The sequence below is a fragment of the Mytilus edulis genome, chromosome 9, assembly GCF_963676685.1.
Source record: "Mytilus edulis chromosome 9, xbMytEdul2.2, whole genome shotgun sequence".
NCBI lineage: Eukaryota > Metazoa > Mollusca > Bivalvia > Mytilida > Mytilidae > Mytilus > Mytilus edulis.
Genome location: NC_092352.1, coordinates 20,831,141 through 20,847,558, shown reverse-complemented (window position 1 = coordinate 20,847,558; position 16,418 = coordinate 20,831,141). Strand labels below are relative to the sequence as shown.

Sequence of the window (16,418 nt, the reverse complement as noted above, 5' to 3'; positions counted from 1 at the left end):
GGAGTTAGTAAAAATAAACCCTTTATGACATTTTTCAAATTTACAGTACAGATTGAATAGAAATTATTTTCAATGTTTTATGTATCTGTCAAATGCCATAAAATAAGTTACACTAATAAAATATACACATGTTTGTAATATCATAACAACAAAATAAATATTAACAGAATTAAGTTTTAGCAATAAGTTTAGCCTTTACTTTCATAAGAGAGACAGATCCCCCCCCCCCCCAATCAATACTTTCTAACAATACCATAATGATATACAAGTCAAACAGTAAATTTATAATGTTCCTCAATTGTACATTCCTTTTACTGGATAAGACCTCAATGAATCAATCAATGTTTAAGTTGTCAAATTACCACATAAATTCACAAATTATTGTGTGCATTTATTATTGCGATTTTCCTATTTTAGAACTTAAATAAGATTTTAATTTTTGCGATATTTTGAAAAATCCTTTTTAAGTCATATTAAAAATGTCAAAAATGCGAGTTTAAATATTGGGATTATAGCTCTGTTGCATTTTTTGCAATAATAAAAACATCGCAATAATTTCTGAATTTACAGTTGTATAAACTTGAATTAGATTTTGATATCTGGTCAAGGTCAGGAATATACAAACCTGGTTATCAAAGAATACAGTCTGTGAAGAGCATGGTAGCTTCTCCAAACCTTTGTCATATTCTATACATTCAAAAGTAGTTGTATTAGTCCCTGGTATTTCTGTCACTGGCTGATACTTCATCAAAAACATGTTGATAAAATCTAGATAAATTTAAAATATGTTTTTTTAAATATTTTACAAACATGAGCCTTCTGTCTTTCAACCTCATTTCAAATAATGAATTTCTTTACTGTTTTATTATTTTCCTGAATATACGTTGTAAACTGTTTCAATTAGTTTAATTTCACCCAGTACATCTTGAAAGCTCTATAATCATACTTAAATCAACCAAACTATATTTTTTTTTCCATTAAAGCTATCAGAGCAAATGCAAATCTATCATTTAGTTTTCCTAAATGGGTATATAAATCCTGAGTTGCACTCCAAAACATAAAGTAGAATCTTTTATAACAAATGTTCCAGATGTTTTAAAACTGGTTATTTTATAGTCTTAAAACTGCTTTATTTCATTTGTCTGAAATGACAATTCAAACCAATATTCAAATTTTTCAAATAAATTGTGTCAAAAAAAGATTATTTTATCAGCAGACTTCAACAATTTCTTTCTCAGAATTCAACCAATCAGGCCCCCAAAAAATGGAAGTGTGTTTATCGTACGTAATCAAACTGACCTTATTTTTATCACTCAGCATCAACAAGGAATTATATTATACTGGCTAGTACTGCAATTTGATTGGTTACATTGACAGAGTATATAAACCCACATATCATGTGAAAAAAAAGCAAAAAGCAAAGGGGTAAGTGATGTTGAAATTAGGACACTTTAGTTTGATACACTTAATAATCAGTCTTAGTCACATCAGATGTGGGCTCCCTATAAACAATGGTAAAGATCCCAAACAACACATAATATTGACTTTTTAGTCTTAGTCACATCAGATGTGGGCTCCCTATAAACAATGGTAAAGATCCCAAACAACACATAATATTGACAATGGTAAAGATCCCAAACAACATATAATATTGACAATGGTAAAGATCCCAAACAACATATAATATTGACAATGGTAAAGATCCCAAACAACATATAATATTGACAATGGTAAAGATCCCAAACAACATATAATATTGACAATGGTAAAGATCCCAAACAACATATAATATTGACAATGGTAAAGATCCCAAACAACATATAATATTGACTGAGATAGAACTTACGAATCAATAATGAAGGAGCACACTGTGTACATTTCTGATTAAACAAGAACCATTTATAGAACACAAGTCCAACCAAGTATCCAAACAAGCACAGTAAAAACAGCAATGATGGAACAAATTCTACAAAAGCTTCTAAAGTTCTCTTGAAATATCTGTAATATAAAAGATATCATTATCTAATAATATGAAAAGTACATTAAAAGAGAAAAAAAAAGTCCAAGGACATGAATGCCCATGCTCAAGTTTACTTATAATACATGCAAATGCTTTTAAGTGCATTTGATTCAATTGCTAGTGCGGAAACAATAAAAAGAAATGCAATTTTCCAAGTTATTAAGGTGATCCACTGCCCAGATTCAAACTATTTCTGTGAGTATTGGTTCTTAGCATTGTGTATGAATTTCATAACATTTGAATGTGGTAATTTTAATTTATAGTGCTGAAACAAAAAAAAAAGCAATTTTTTGAAGTTATAAAGGGGGATAACTCTAGAACAGTGAGTTCATCTCAGTTGACAATGTTTTCTCAGGGTACCAATCTGCTCTATCACTCTCTCAGCTGTGTGCTATTTATATATATCAATATCAAGATTTTCTGTAATTAAAAGAACTGAAACATTTTGTGGCATCACAGTAGAAAATATTCTACTTCACAGACCAAAATCGATTATTTTGCAAACTCAAGAGAAAAAAATCCCTGAACTGGAAATTGGTGTTTTGGATATATTATTGTACTTACACGTGGTTGACAAGACTTAGTAGTACACCTAGTGTCATCTGTGATATACCTATAATCACTGATAGTTTCATTTTAAATGAATTAGTAAATGTGATCTTATTGGTTGCTGGTTGCCAAATCTAAAAAAGAAAAACATTCATTTTATAACATTCATTAAATATTCTGTTCCTCTTTTTCTTAACATGGTTGCTACTGACTGGAAAGCATTCCTTGCCAGAACTTCTAGAAAAGAATATAGTTTTTTCTAAACATAGATTATGTTTGACATTATTGGGATTTAAAAACTAAATGTAACAAGGTAAAATTGAAAATAAAATTAAAGTTTGAATTGAATGATGTTTCATGAGCACTTTATGCATTCTTTTGGGCAAACGGTCATATCATTTGTGAGAATTACAGTGAGATATTATATATTGAATGAACATTAATCTTTTCCCTATCAGTATAACTTACAGGGTCTAAACCAAGTGGATATGGTCCTTTTTCAGTATCATACATAGTTCCTGGGTCCAAAACAAAGGACTTCTGTACTTCAAATGTTGTATTCCTACAAAGATATAAAGATGTCTTTCCTAAGTTCACATAATTTGATAAACAATGTTTCAAAATTCATCTATAGGTGTCATAACACCAAATCATTATACGTCACATCCGGTTGCATACGAAAAAGGGTCGAAAAGATATATTCCCTTGAATTTGACAGTTGACAGTTATTAATCCTACATTTCATTGCAGTAACAAATTTCTGGGTCATAAACATATCTTGGGTATTTCAAAGCACAACTATTTTTATATTTGGGGTTTCTATAAAATATTTTGGAACTTGAGGTTACATGATTTCTAAAGCTTGTACACAGGTAAATAAGAGATAAAAATTTGATTGGCTAACTTCAAATGCTGGTTATTTTTTCATTTGCAATCAAATGTTAAGTAAAATGGTGTCTATAGTAGGGAACAGGATAACACTTTACTCATGCCAAGTATTTCTTTTTTGAAACAAAGATAAATTCTACACAATTTTTTGAAGTGCAAATATAACAAAGGCGATAATCAATGGAGGTATTACACCTATATCATACAAAATAACAAGCTGAGTTAACTGCTGAACATTAATTATATAGTTTGCTTTAACACTAATACTGTTTAACTTGACTAAATTTCTTATGATATCTTTTTTTTAAATTTGTTTTTATGCTTGCATGTATAATAAGCTTATAAAGAAGCATTAGTCACGCTTTCATTTATCTAATATTGGACTCTAAAATAAAAGCGCCAAAATTTAACACACCAAAATTTCATCAAAATAATTTTACAAATTAATGTAATCAAATGAGTGAAAAACCTTTACACATATTATTGTATAATTTGAAGGGTCAACATACTCCAATATTGTTTTACTTTTCTTTTTACTATCACAACTGTTTTTCTTGAAATCGCCAAAATATCTGAATCAACTGTGATTCAAATAATTTTAAGAAACATCTGTTGCTGTGATATTTAACAGTTAAAACTATCTCAAATGATAAGAATGAAGAAGACATTTGAAGGGCCTCCATTTTAATATAGTTTTTCACCAGACAGCAAACCAGTATCAAAGATATTTCATAATTTCATGAAAAACATGATGCTGTCACAGTTACTAACAATTCTCCCAGATTATTACAGACAAGGTACTTACTTGTAATATGGGTACCATGAGGATCCAAACAGGTTCAAAGACTTAGAGAAAATGTCATTATATATAAGTCCTGTATACATTGAAAATGCTCCCATCATCAAAATTATATACCGTCCATTAATGAAAGTGAGGGCAATCTGGAATTGAAAAACAATAATTGTCTTTTATAAACATATCTGTAATTTCATTAAAAACCAAGAGTATATTTGGAAAGGACACCATGCATACTCAGACCATACCTGTCAACCTGTGAAGATGAAAATGCAGGTCATGACCTGCATTGAAGAATGAAATCTCAGGTCATAACGCGTACAAACTTTTTCGAGATGAATTTCAGTAATTAGGGGACATTATTTTTATAATTTAAATATTCAATGAGCGTTAAAATATTAGCACAAACGTTTACAATTTCTTTTAAAATAGTCTGCATTTGTCATATTAAGTACTGTAAACCAACTTATTTTCGCAGATACTTTACCTGGCGATTAGCCCTTTCTAGACCATTTCTCAAATATATTTGATGTTGTTGAGGAAGGAAAAATCCAAGTTTAAAATATTCACGAAACTTTTTACTTGCCAAAGTTGAGAAAATAAATCGCTCAAGAAAAATAAGTTGGTTAACAGTTATAACATCAGAATGTTAGCTGTCAGAAATTTGTTATCAATTATTCCAGTGTATACAATCCCAAAAAGTATGATACCACAAAGGATAAAACATTATTTTAATTTATAGTAGATTGTATCTGTATATATATATGTCTTCTTTAACCTAACCTACCTCATCTTTGACCTTCATTGAAATCAATTTTTTCTCCATCAACACCAGACAAAGTCCAAACAGGAACATGATAGTACCATGACCAACATCCCCAAACATTACAGCAAACAAAAATGGGAAAGATATAATCGTGTACAGTGCTGAAAGAAAATTATGAAAAGTTGAAAAAATTACGCTATAAATCATCAATAAACTGGCTGTTGACACAAAGGACACTAATTCACCCTATAATATAGGGTGAACTTGCTATCGACAGGAACCAATTAGTTTTAACTTCGCTTCCCTTTTCAGAAAATTCTGTTGCCAGAATGGGACATCAAAATCCATTTTTTATACATTGTCAAGTTCAGAGCAAAGAAAATGTACATATAATTGTCTTCATAGAGCTAAGTCTAAATTTTAGTTACAGCAGTATTCTATCGAATTTTCACATGGACTTTTATTTACTGCTGGCAGTCCATTCCATATCCTCTGTTCTGTGGATTCATTTATTTTTGTGGGTACCAATTTACGTGGATTGTTGAAAAATTGTGTTTTCGTGTATATTTGATTTCATGGTTTTGCCAATGTCTACATATAAGCTGAAAGAAAATGTGTACTTTGTTAAGTATTGAAATTCGTGGCTCACCTAAACACATGAAATCAACTTAGATTGGTATCCCAGGAGTATTAATGGTATCCCAGGATTAATGGTATCCCAGGAGTAATGGTATCCCAGGAGTATTAATGGTATCCCAGGAGTAATGGTATCCCAGGAGTATTAATGGTATCCCAGGAGTATCAATGGTATCCCAGGAGTAATGGTATCCCAGGAGTAATGGTATCCCAGGAGTATTAATGGTATCCCAGGAGCATTAATGGTATCCCAGGAGTATTAATGGTATCCCAGGAGTATTAATGGTATCCCAGGAGTATTAATGGTATCTCAGGAGTATTAATGGTATCCCAGGAGTATTAATGGTATCCCAGGAGTATTAATGGTACCCCAGGAGTAATGGTATCCCAGGAGTATTAATGGTATCACAGGAGTATTAATGGTATCCTAGGAGTAATGGTATCCCAGGAGTATTAATGGTACCCTAGGAGTATTAATGGTATCCCAGGAGTATTAATGGTATCTCAGGAGTATTAATGGTATCCCAGGAGTATTAATGGTATTCCAGGAGTAATGGTATCCCAGGAGTATTAATGGTATCCCAGGAGTAATGGCATCCCAGGAGCATTAATGGTATCCCAGGAGTATTAATGGTATCCCAGGAGTATTAATGGTATCCCAGGAGTAATGGTATCCCAGGAGTATTAATGGTATCCCAGGAGTATTAATGGTATCTCAGGAGTATTAATGGTATTCCAGGAGTATTAATGGTATCCCAGGAGTATTAATGGTATCCCAGGAGTATTAATGGTATCTCAGGAGTATTAATGGTATCCCAGGAGTATTAATGGTATCCCAGGAGTATTAATGGTATCCCAGGAGTATTAATGGTATCTCAGGAGTATTAATGGTATCCCAGGAGTATTAATGGTATCCCAGGAGTATTAATGGTATCCCAGGAGTATTAATGGTATCCTAGGAGTATTAATGGTATCCTAGGAGTATTAATGGTATCCCAGGAGTATTAATGGTATCCCAGGAGTATTAATGGTATCCTAGGAGTATTAATGGTATCCCAGGAGTAATGGTATCCCAGGAGTATTAATGGTATCCTAGGAGTATTAATGGTATCCCAGGAGTAATGGTATCCCAGGAGTATTAATGGTATCCCAGGAGTATTAATGGTATCTCAGGAGTATTAATGGTATCCCAGGAGTATTAATGGTATCCCAGGAGTATTAATGGTATCCCAGGAGTAATGGTATCCCAGGAGTAATGGTATCCCAGGAGTAATGGTATCTCAGGAGTATTAATGGTATCCCAGGAGTATTAATGGTATCCCAGGAGTAATGGTATCCCAGGAGTATTAATGGTATCCCAGGAGTATTAATGGTATCCTAGGAGTAATGGTATCCCAGGAGTATTAATGGTATCTCAGGAGTATTAATGGTATCTCAGGAGTATTAATGGTATCCCAGGAGTATTAATGGTATCCCAGGAGCATTAATGGTATCCCAGGAGTATTAATGGTATCCCAGGAGTATTAATGGTATCCCAGGAGCATTAATGGTATCCCAGGAGTATTAATGGTATCCCAGGAGTATTAATGGTATCTCAGGAGTATTAATGGTATCCCAGGAGTATTAATGGTATCCCAGGAGTATTAATGGTATCCCAGGAGTATTAATGGTATCCCAGGAGTATTAATGGTATCCCAGGAGTATCAATGGTATCCCAGGAGTATTAATGGTATCTCAGGAGTATTAATGGTATCCCAGGAGCATTAATGGTATCTCAGGAGTATTCATGGTATCCCAGGAGTATTAATGGTATCCCAGGAGTATTAATGGTATCCTAGGAGTAATGGTATCCCAGGAGTATTAATGGTATCCCAGGAGTAATGGTATCCCAGGAGTATTAATGGTATCCCAGGAGTATTAATGGTATCCTAGGAGTAATGGTATCTCAGGAGTATTAATGGTATCCCAGGAGTATTAATGAATCCACAGTATTAAACAAAAAGACCAAACTTGTCAACAAAATTGTTGTATGAGAGTTAACTTACCTGGATTGACTTCTTGGTATGTAGCTATACCATAGGCATCAACTATGACCTGGAAGACTTGAGTGAACTTGTTTGTAATGTACTTACCTGGATTGACTTCTTGGTATGTAGCTATACCATAGGCATCAACTATGTCCTGGAAAACTACGGTGAACTTGTTTGTGATGAAGTAGGTTGGTGGTGTCTCCTTTGTATCCATACGGTGAAGAATACATGGGACAGTGCTGCCACTTAACTCCTACATACCAAAAATATAAACTTCAACATTAAACTTTAACCAAGAAAATATTACAGTTGTAAAATAAAATGTTAAATATTTTTTTTTGTTTTTTTTGTAAACTTTATTTGTTCTCTTGGAAGAGTTGTCTCATTGGCAGTTATACCGCATCTATTTATTTCCATATCTACTGCAGGGTTAGTTACTCGTGCTGTGTGAATGCAGTGTTTTTTTGTCTCTTGTGGAGAGTTGTCTCATTGACGATCATATCACAACTTCTTATCTTTATATATGAAACTATATATTGCATATTTTTATTAGAATTTAAGCATTTAATATATACATATGATGATAATATTTGCAAAGTTGTATCAATATTTTGAATCTTTGAAATGAGGTTGATACATACCGTTCCATGTTTTAATCCTCTTTGAACATCCTCTAAAGCCATAACAGGGCACCAACACTCAGCAATCAGACTGTTATGTGACAAATCAAAGTTACACATATTGAGCGTATGGTAGATAGCTTTAATTTTCTTGACTTTGATAATCCAGGCTGTTATCTCTTTCTGAACTCCAACCAAAACACGGTTACGATGGTCCTTTGTCTGGTTTAAGACCTACAAAATAATTTTAAACACATCTACTTTCTGTTTAATCACACTCTGCTTCATTAGTAGCAAAGAAACACAAGCTTAATTATTGATTCTTGAAGTTCTTATTGTTAACCTTGTATTGCATTATTCAACCTTTTTTCGCATTTTAGAGATTAGTAGATTTGGTATTCTGTATTCCCATATTATGAGATACAGGTCAGTACTTACTGTTTTAAGATCTTCAAGTCTTGTTGATACACCATTTAACATTTCTTTTCTCTCCTGTGGGTTTTCTGGACAGGGATACAAAGTTGCCTTGAATCTGAAAAAACATGTTAGCTATCAAGGCATCTCTAACATTTTCATTTAAAACATAATTACATTCCAGATCAAAACCAATCAAAATGTATATACACTTTTAGCGTTTTTAAAGCACCTTATAATCAGGATAATAATAATAATTCCAGAAATTGCCTGTATCCTATTTCTTATTATCAAAAGATCTCATGACATATGAGTTTAACTGCATGTATATGATTATTATACAAACAAGTTATACAACATCAATGCCACAGTCAATATCAGGAAAAAAAACTTGTTTTCTGTAAGTCTTGATTAAAAATGTAAAATTATAGTTTATATTTTTGTCCCATTACACATATTTTTTCTGGCAAAGTTGTTCATTATGACTAGATTGTATTCGCTAATCTTTCAAGATTTTTTTAAATTCAATGATAACAAGTGCTTTCTTTTAGTTTATTTTTAAGCAGATGGCTTAAAAACTAGAGGCTCTAAAGAGCCTGTGTCGCTCACCTTGGTCTATGTGAATATTAAACAATGGACACAGATGGATTCATGACAAAATTGCGTTTTGGTGATGGTGATGTGTTTGTAAACCTTACTTTACTAAACATTCTTGCTGCTTACAATTATCTCTATCTATAACAGTACTTTCTGTGGAAAACGTTATTGAAAATCTTCAAATTTTAAGAAAATTGTTAAAAATTGACTATGAAGGGCAATAACTCCTTAGGGGGTCAATTGACTATTTTGGTCATACATTTGTACTGACTTATTTTTAGTTCTTACTTTGCTGTACATTATTGCTGTTTACAGTTTATCTCTATCTATAATAATATTCAAGATAATAACAAAAAAACAGCAAAATTTCCTCAAAATTACCAATTCAGGGGCAGCAACCTAACAACCGATGATCCGATTCATCTGAAAATTCCAGGGCAGATAGATCGTGACCTGATCAACAATTTTACTACCTGTCAGATTTGCTCTTAATGCTTTGGTTTTTGAGTTATAAGCCAAAAACTGCATTTTACCCCCCTGTTCTACTTTTAGCCATGGCGGCCATCTTGGTTTGTTGGCCGAGTTACCGGACACATTTTTTTAATAAGATAACCCAATGATGATTATGGCCAAGTTTCGTTAAATTTGACCCAGTAGTTTCAGAGGAGAGGATTTTTCTAAAAGATAACTAAGATTTACGAAAAATGGTTAAAAATTGACTATAAAGGGCAATAACTTCTAAAGTGGTCAACTGACCATTTTGGTCATGTTGACTTATTTGTAGATTTTCCTTTCCTGAACATTATTGCTGTTTACAGTTTATCTCAATCTATAATAATATTCAAGATAATAACCAAAAACAGAAAAATTTCCTTAAAATTACCATTTCAGGGGCAGCAACCCAACAACCGATTATCAGATTCATCTGAAAATTGCAGGGCAGATAGATTGTGACCTGATCAACAATTTTACTTCCCTGTCAGATTTGCTCTAAATGCTTTGGTTTTTGAGTTATAAGCCAAAAACTGAATTTTCCCCATATGTTCTATTTTTAGCCATGACGGCCATCTTGGTTGGTTGGCCGGGTCACCGGACACATTTTTTAAACTAGATACCCAAATGATGATTATGGCCAAGTTTGGTTAAATTTGGCCTAGTAATTTCAGAGGAGAAGATTTTTCTAAAAGATTACTAAGATTTACGAAAAATGGTTAAAAATTGACTATAAAGGGCAATAACTTCTAAAGTGGTCAACTGACCATTTTGGTCATGTTGACTTATTTGTAGATTTTCCTTTCCTGAACATTATTGCTGTTTACAGTTTATCTCTATCTATAATAATATTCAAGATAATAACCAAAAACAGCAAAATTTCCTTAAAATTACCATTTCAGGGGCAGCAACCCAACAACCGATTATCAGATTCATCTGAAAATTGCAGGGCAGATAGATTGTGACCTGATCAACAATTTTACTTCCTGTCAGATTTGCTCTAAATGCTTTGGTTTTTGAGTTATAAGCCAAAAACTGAATTTTCCCCATATGTTCTATTTTTTAGCCATGGCGGCCATCTTGGTTGGTTGGCCGGGTCACCGGACACATTTTTGAAACTAGATACCCAAATGATGATTATGGCCAAGTTTGGTTAAATTTGGCCTAGTAGTTTCAGAGGAGAAGATTTTTCTAAAAGATTACTAAGATTTACGAACTAGAGGCTCTAAAGAGCCTGTGTCGCTCACCTTGGTCTATGTGCATATTAAACAAAGGACACAAATGGATTCATGACAAAATTGTATTTTGGTGATCGTGATGTGTTTGAAGTTCTTACTTTACTGAACGATTTTGCTTCTTACAATTATATCTATAATGAACTTTGCCCATTAGTAACAGAGAACTATATTTGGTAAAAATTTACATAAATTTACCAAATTAATGAAAATTGTTAAAAATTGACTATAAAGGGCAATAATTCCTTAAGGGGTCAATTGACCATTTAGGTCATTTGACTTATTTGTAGATCTTACTTTGCTGAACATTATTGCTGTTTACAGTTTATCGCTATCTATAATAGTATTCAAGATAACCAAAAACGGCAAAATTTCTTTAAAAATTACCAATTGGAGGGCAGCAACCCAACAACCAGTTGTCCAATTCATCTGAAAAATTCAGGGCAGATAGATATTGACTTGATTAACAATTTAACTTCTTGTCAGATTTGCTCTAGATGCTTTGGTTTCATAGTTATAAGCCAAAAACTGCATTTTACCCCTATGTTCTATTTTTAGCCGTGGCGGCCATCTTGGTTGAATGGCCAGGTCATCGGACACATTTTTCAAACTAGATACCCCAAAGATGATTGTGGCCTAGTAGTTTCAGTGGAGATTTTGTAAAAGATTACTTAGATTTATGAAAAATGGTTAAAGATTGACTATAAAGGGCAATAACTCCTAAAGGGGTCAACTGACCATTTTGGTCATGTTGACTTATTTGTAGATCTTACTTTGCTGAACATTATTGCTGTTTACAGTTTATCTCTATCTATAATAATATTCAAGATAATAACCAAAAACAGCAAAATTTCCTCAAAATTACCAATTCAGGGGCAGCAACCCAACAACCGATTGACCGATTCATCTGAAAATTTCAGGGCAGATAGATCTTGACCTGATAAACATTTTTATCCCATGTCAGATTTCCTCAAAATGCTTTGGTTTTTGAGTTATAACCCAAAAACTGCATTTTACCCCTATGTTCTATTTTTAGCGGTGGCGACCATCTTGGTTGGTTGACCAGGTCACGCCACACATTTTTTAAACTAGATACCCCAAAGATGATTGTGGCCAAGTTTGGATTAATTTGGCCCAGTAGTTTCAGAGGAGAAGATTTTTGTAAAAGATTACTTTAATTTACGAAAAATGGTTAAAAATTGACTATAAAGGGCAATAACTCCTAAACGGGTCAACTGACCATTTTGGTCATGTTGACTTATTTGTAGATCTTACTCTGTTGAACATTATTGCTGTTTACAGTTTATCTCTATCTATAATAATATTCAAGATAATAACCAAAAACAGCAAAATTTCCTCAAAATTACCAATTCAGGGGCAGCAACCCAACAACCGATTGACCGATTCATCTGAAAATTTCAGGGCAGATAGATCTTGACCTGATAAACATTTTTATCCGTGTCAGATTTCCTCAAAATGCTTTGGTTTTTGAGTTATAAGCCAAAAACTGCATTTTACCCCTTTGTTCTATTTTTAGCCGTGGCGGCCATCTTGGTTGGTTGACCAGGTCACGCCACACATTTTTTAAACTAGATACCCCAAAGATGATTGTGGCCAAGTTTGGATTAATTTGGCCCAGTAGTTTCAGAGGAGAAGATTTTTGTAAAAGATTACTTTAATTAACGAAAAATGGTTAAAAATTGACTATAAAGGGCAATAACTCCTAAACGGGTCAACTGACCATTTTGGTCATGTTGACTTATTTGTAGATCTTACTTTGCTGAACATTATTGCTGTTTACAATTTATCTCTATCTACAATAATATTCAAGATAATAACCAAAAACAGCAAAATTTCCTCAAAATTACCAATTCAGGGGCAGCAACCCAACAACCGATTGACCGATTCATCTGAAAATTTCAGGGCAGATAGATCTTGACCTGATAAACATTTTTAACCATGTCAGATTTGCTCTAAATGCTTTGGTTTTTGAGTTATAAGCCAAAAACTGCATTTTACCCCTATGTTCTATTTTTAGCCGTGGCGGCCATCTTGGTTGGTTGACCGGGTCACGCCACACATTTTTTAAACTAGATACCCCAATGATGATTGTGGCCAAGTTTGGTTTGATTTGGCCCAGTAGTTTCAGAGGAGAAGATTTTTGTAAAAGTTAACGACGACGGACGACGACGGACGACGGACGACGACGACGACGCCGGACGCCGGACGCCAAGTGATGAGAAAAGCTCACTTGGCCCTTCGGGCCAGGTGAGCTAAAAATGGTTAAAAATTGACTATAAAGGGCAATTACTCCTAAAGTGGTCAACTGACCATTTTGGTCATGTTGACTTATTTGTAGATCTTACATTGCTGAACATTATTGCTGTTTACAGTTTATCTCTATCTATAATAATATTCAAGATAATAACCAAAAACAGCAAAATTTCCTTAAAATTACCATTTCAGGGGCAGCAACCCAACAACGAAATGTCGGATTCATCTGAAAATTTCAGGGCAGATAGATCTTGACCTGATGAACAATATTACCCCTTGTCAGATTTGCTCTAAATGCTTTGGTTTTTGAGTCATAAGCCAAAAACTGCATTTTACCCCTATGTTCTATTTTTAGCCATGGCGGCCATCTTGGTTGGTTGACCGGGTCAAGCCACACATTTTTCAAACTAGATACCCCAAGGATGATTGTGGCCAAGTTTGGTTAAATTTGGCCCAGTAGTTTCAGAGGAAAAGATTTTTGTAAAAGCTAACGCCGGACGACGACGGATGACGGACGCCGGACGCCAAGTGAAGAGAAAAGCTCACTTGGCCCTTTGGGCTAGGTGAGCTAATAAAAAGTTCATGGATTGTCACATATATTTTTTTTAAAAGAAGCCACCTACAAAGGTTATTCATCCTTTTTAATCTTGAATGGCAATGCCTGTCTTCAATGTCTTCTGTTCTTCAAACGTTTCTTCACAATCATGATGAAGATGATGTTTAGTCATCAAAACTAGTTCCTAAACCATGTTTAAAACTGTAACTTATTATTCTGACTTACCCTTCACAGATTTTCCTGACTCGAGACTTCAGCTGGTCTCCTTGGAAGAAAATGATGAATACAGACTTGTGGATTCCATCTCCCTAAAACAAACAAAAGACAGTTACTAATTCTGAGTCTTACAGTGAAACCTTGCTTAAACATACCACTCACATGACTCAAGACAAATTTTGTTCCCAAAACATTAACTCAGGATAAACATATAATCTCCCTCAAGTTCTTGAAGGTAAAGAAAAGGGACAGAAAATCATCATACTTGGTGTTTACCTCATACATATGTATCTCTAATTTTATTTTTCTTCTTTGCTCTGTGTAGAAGGCCGATTTGAGATGAAGGATAGGGATAACAGCACTTTTCCTTTTGTTTGTGTTAGTTTTTTTGCTGTGAATGTACTTATTTTGTGTCATAGATGTATATCCTTTATTTTCTATCAAATGAACTAGTTCTCAGAAGGAGATAGGATATCATAGTTGTTATATGTACTATTTTCATTTCCTTTTGTCTCTTAAAGAGAGAAGACAATGCACATTGTGCTGTTGGAATATTGGTTTGGCTGTATAAATACAAATGTCAAGTCTGATAAGTAATGACAGTAAAAATTAAGATTGTTGGAAAATTCCATGCTATATAAATGCATAAAAAAACAACAGCTGATCAAAATAGACTGTTAAAGATGTTTGTTACTTTCAGACCCTCACAAATAAATATGCCTATTGTATACTCATTCAGGAATTCAGCTAACATTTCAGATCCTTCCATTGAAGCATTATTTATAAGTTATCATCTTTAATATGTTGTAATATTTGCCAATGAACAATAAGTTACCAAAAATCCATCAAGTTTAAAGGGAGATAACTTACAGTGACAGGATCTTCAAGGACTTGAGGAATCTCCTCATATCTAAGGAAGACATTACCACGACAAGCAAACCATAACATTCTCTCAAAAGCTGGCATCCTTTCTCTGGGAATGACTCCAGCTACAAATCCTAACTGTATATTACCAGTCTGGGTATCCTCCCCCTGTCCTAGAGCTTGTTGAGCATCTCCAATAATGTTATGTTGTCCATGCTTAGGAAAAAAGATTGAGGAATGTTAGTCAGCTATTGTTTATAAGTGTATATGCATGTGTCGTTTAAGAACCTATATCATATAAATCTTATAATCAGATTTAGTTCATTTCGGTTGAGAATAATATTCTGTTATTGGACAAAAAGGGGTCACATGACATTCATTATTCTTCAGTATTTAATTCCATCCACTTTTTGCCATAGAAATTGTCAGGGGCGTAGCTAGGTAATCAGTCAACTGTAGGCACCAATCGGCAGGGGGTCTGCGGGCCTCTCAAGGCCCCCAGTAGGTCTCTGCCCTGGTAGGGGGTTCAGGGGGGAAGCCCCCCCTAAACGGAAAACGGTTTTTAGCATTTTAGCTGCAAAATTTGGTGTACAGAAATATAAAATTTACTGGTTATTTAATCATGATAATTATAATATACATGATGAAAAGTTCGAAGAATTATAAATAATTCACCATAACATCTGACTGGTGAATGAGATAACGCAGTACAATCGGAAATATGAAAAAAAAATATTTACAATATGCATTGCCCAGTGTAGATCAGCGTATCCCTTTAATTAAGCAGTACACCCTGTTTGGTATTTTCATATCTATTCCGTTCTGATTGATATATATGTTTAACTTAATTAATAGTACATATTGTGACGATCCTTCATTAAAAAAAAATTAGGCACGTATAAAACTATCCTTTTGGCTGGACAAAAACCATCAATCTTTTGATTCTTAGACCTTCACCCTAGCCACACAAACACATACACACATAATCGATGCCTAATGCAAAAGTTCTGTTCTGTTCATACAATCGTAACAAAATTCAAGAAATTCGTATTTCTTTATATCCTCCACTGTACATGCTGTAAAATCCCGACCTATTTAAGTTAGGAATTTGAATAATTGTGGTCATTACACGCAGATTTGAGAGTACTCGAAACTACTGGAAGCTGATTGATTGATTTTTAAACATCCAGTGTCAAATATTTATGCAAGTTCAGGACCAAAAAAAAAATCAAATTTACAATAAAAACAACAAGGAGCTAGGTCCTGTAATAGGTGTCGTCCAGAACGAAGGTCTGGAAATTTGAAAAGTCATGCATTGGAAAATGAAGGATTATTCGATAGGAGCAGAAATTTTGCCTTTCAGTAGACCAACTACGAACTCCTCAAAGAGTGGCATTCTCTCTACAACTAGGCATCGGATTTAATGTCCCCATCCTGACCAGAGTGACTGCGTATTTATACATCC

At 33.8% G+C, this 16,418-nt stretch overlaps 2 protein-coding genes across 5 annotated transcripts in view; both read right to left on the bottom strand.

The window, feature by feature from the left end:
• Positions 1–16,418, bottom strand: part of LOC139489648 (leucine-rich melanocyte differentiation-associated protein-like) — a 511,226-nt gene that overhangs the window by 394,886 nt on the left and 99,922 nt on the right. The window lies entirely within an intron of this gene.
• Positions 1–16,418, bottom strand: part of LOC139489631 (V-type proton ATPase 116 kDa subunit a 1-like) — a 37,960-nt gene that overhangs the window by 15,230 nt on the left and 6,312 nt on the right. For all 4 annotated transcript variants that reach the window (XM_071276253.1, XM_071276254.1, XM_071276255.1 and 1 more), the window contains exons 5-15: positions 14,960–15,169; positions 14,099–14,181; positions 8,744–8,837; positions 8,327–8,539; positions 7,788–7,938; positions 5,041–5,180; positions 4,263–4,399; positions 3,038–3,131; positions 2,585–2,703; positions 1,847–1,998; positions 626–768 (exon numbers count right to left, since the gene is read on the bottom strand). In XM_071276253.1, coding sequence (XP_071132354.1) covers positions 626–768; positions 1,847–1,998; positions 2,585–2,703; positions 3,038–3,131; positions 4,263–4,399; positions 5,041–5,180; positions 7,788–7,938; positions 8,327–8,539; positions 8,744–8,837; positions 14,099–14,181; positions 14,960–15,169 — 1,536 coding nt within the window. The remainder of the gene's footprint in view (positions 1–625; positions 769–1,846; positions 1,999–2,584; positions 2,704–3,037; positions 3,132–4,262; positions 4,400–5,040; positions 5,181–7,787; positions 7,939–8,326; positions 8,540–8,743; positions 8,838–14,098; positions 14,182–14,959; positions 15,170–16,418) is intronic.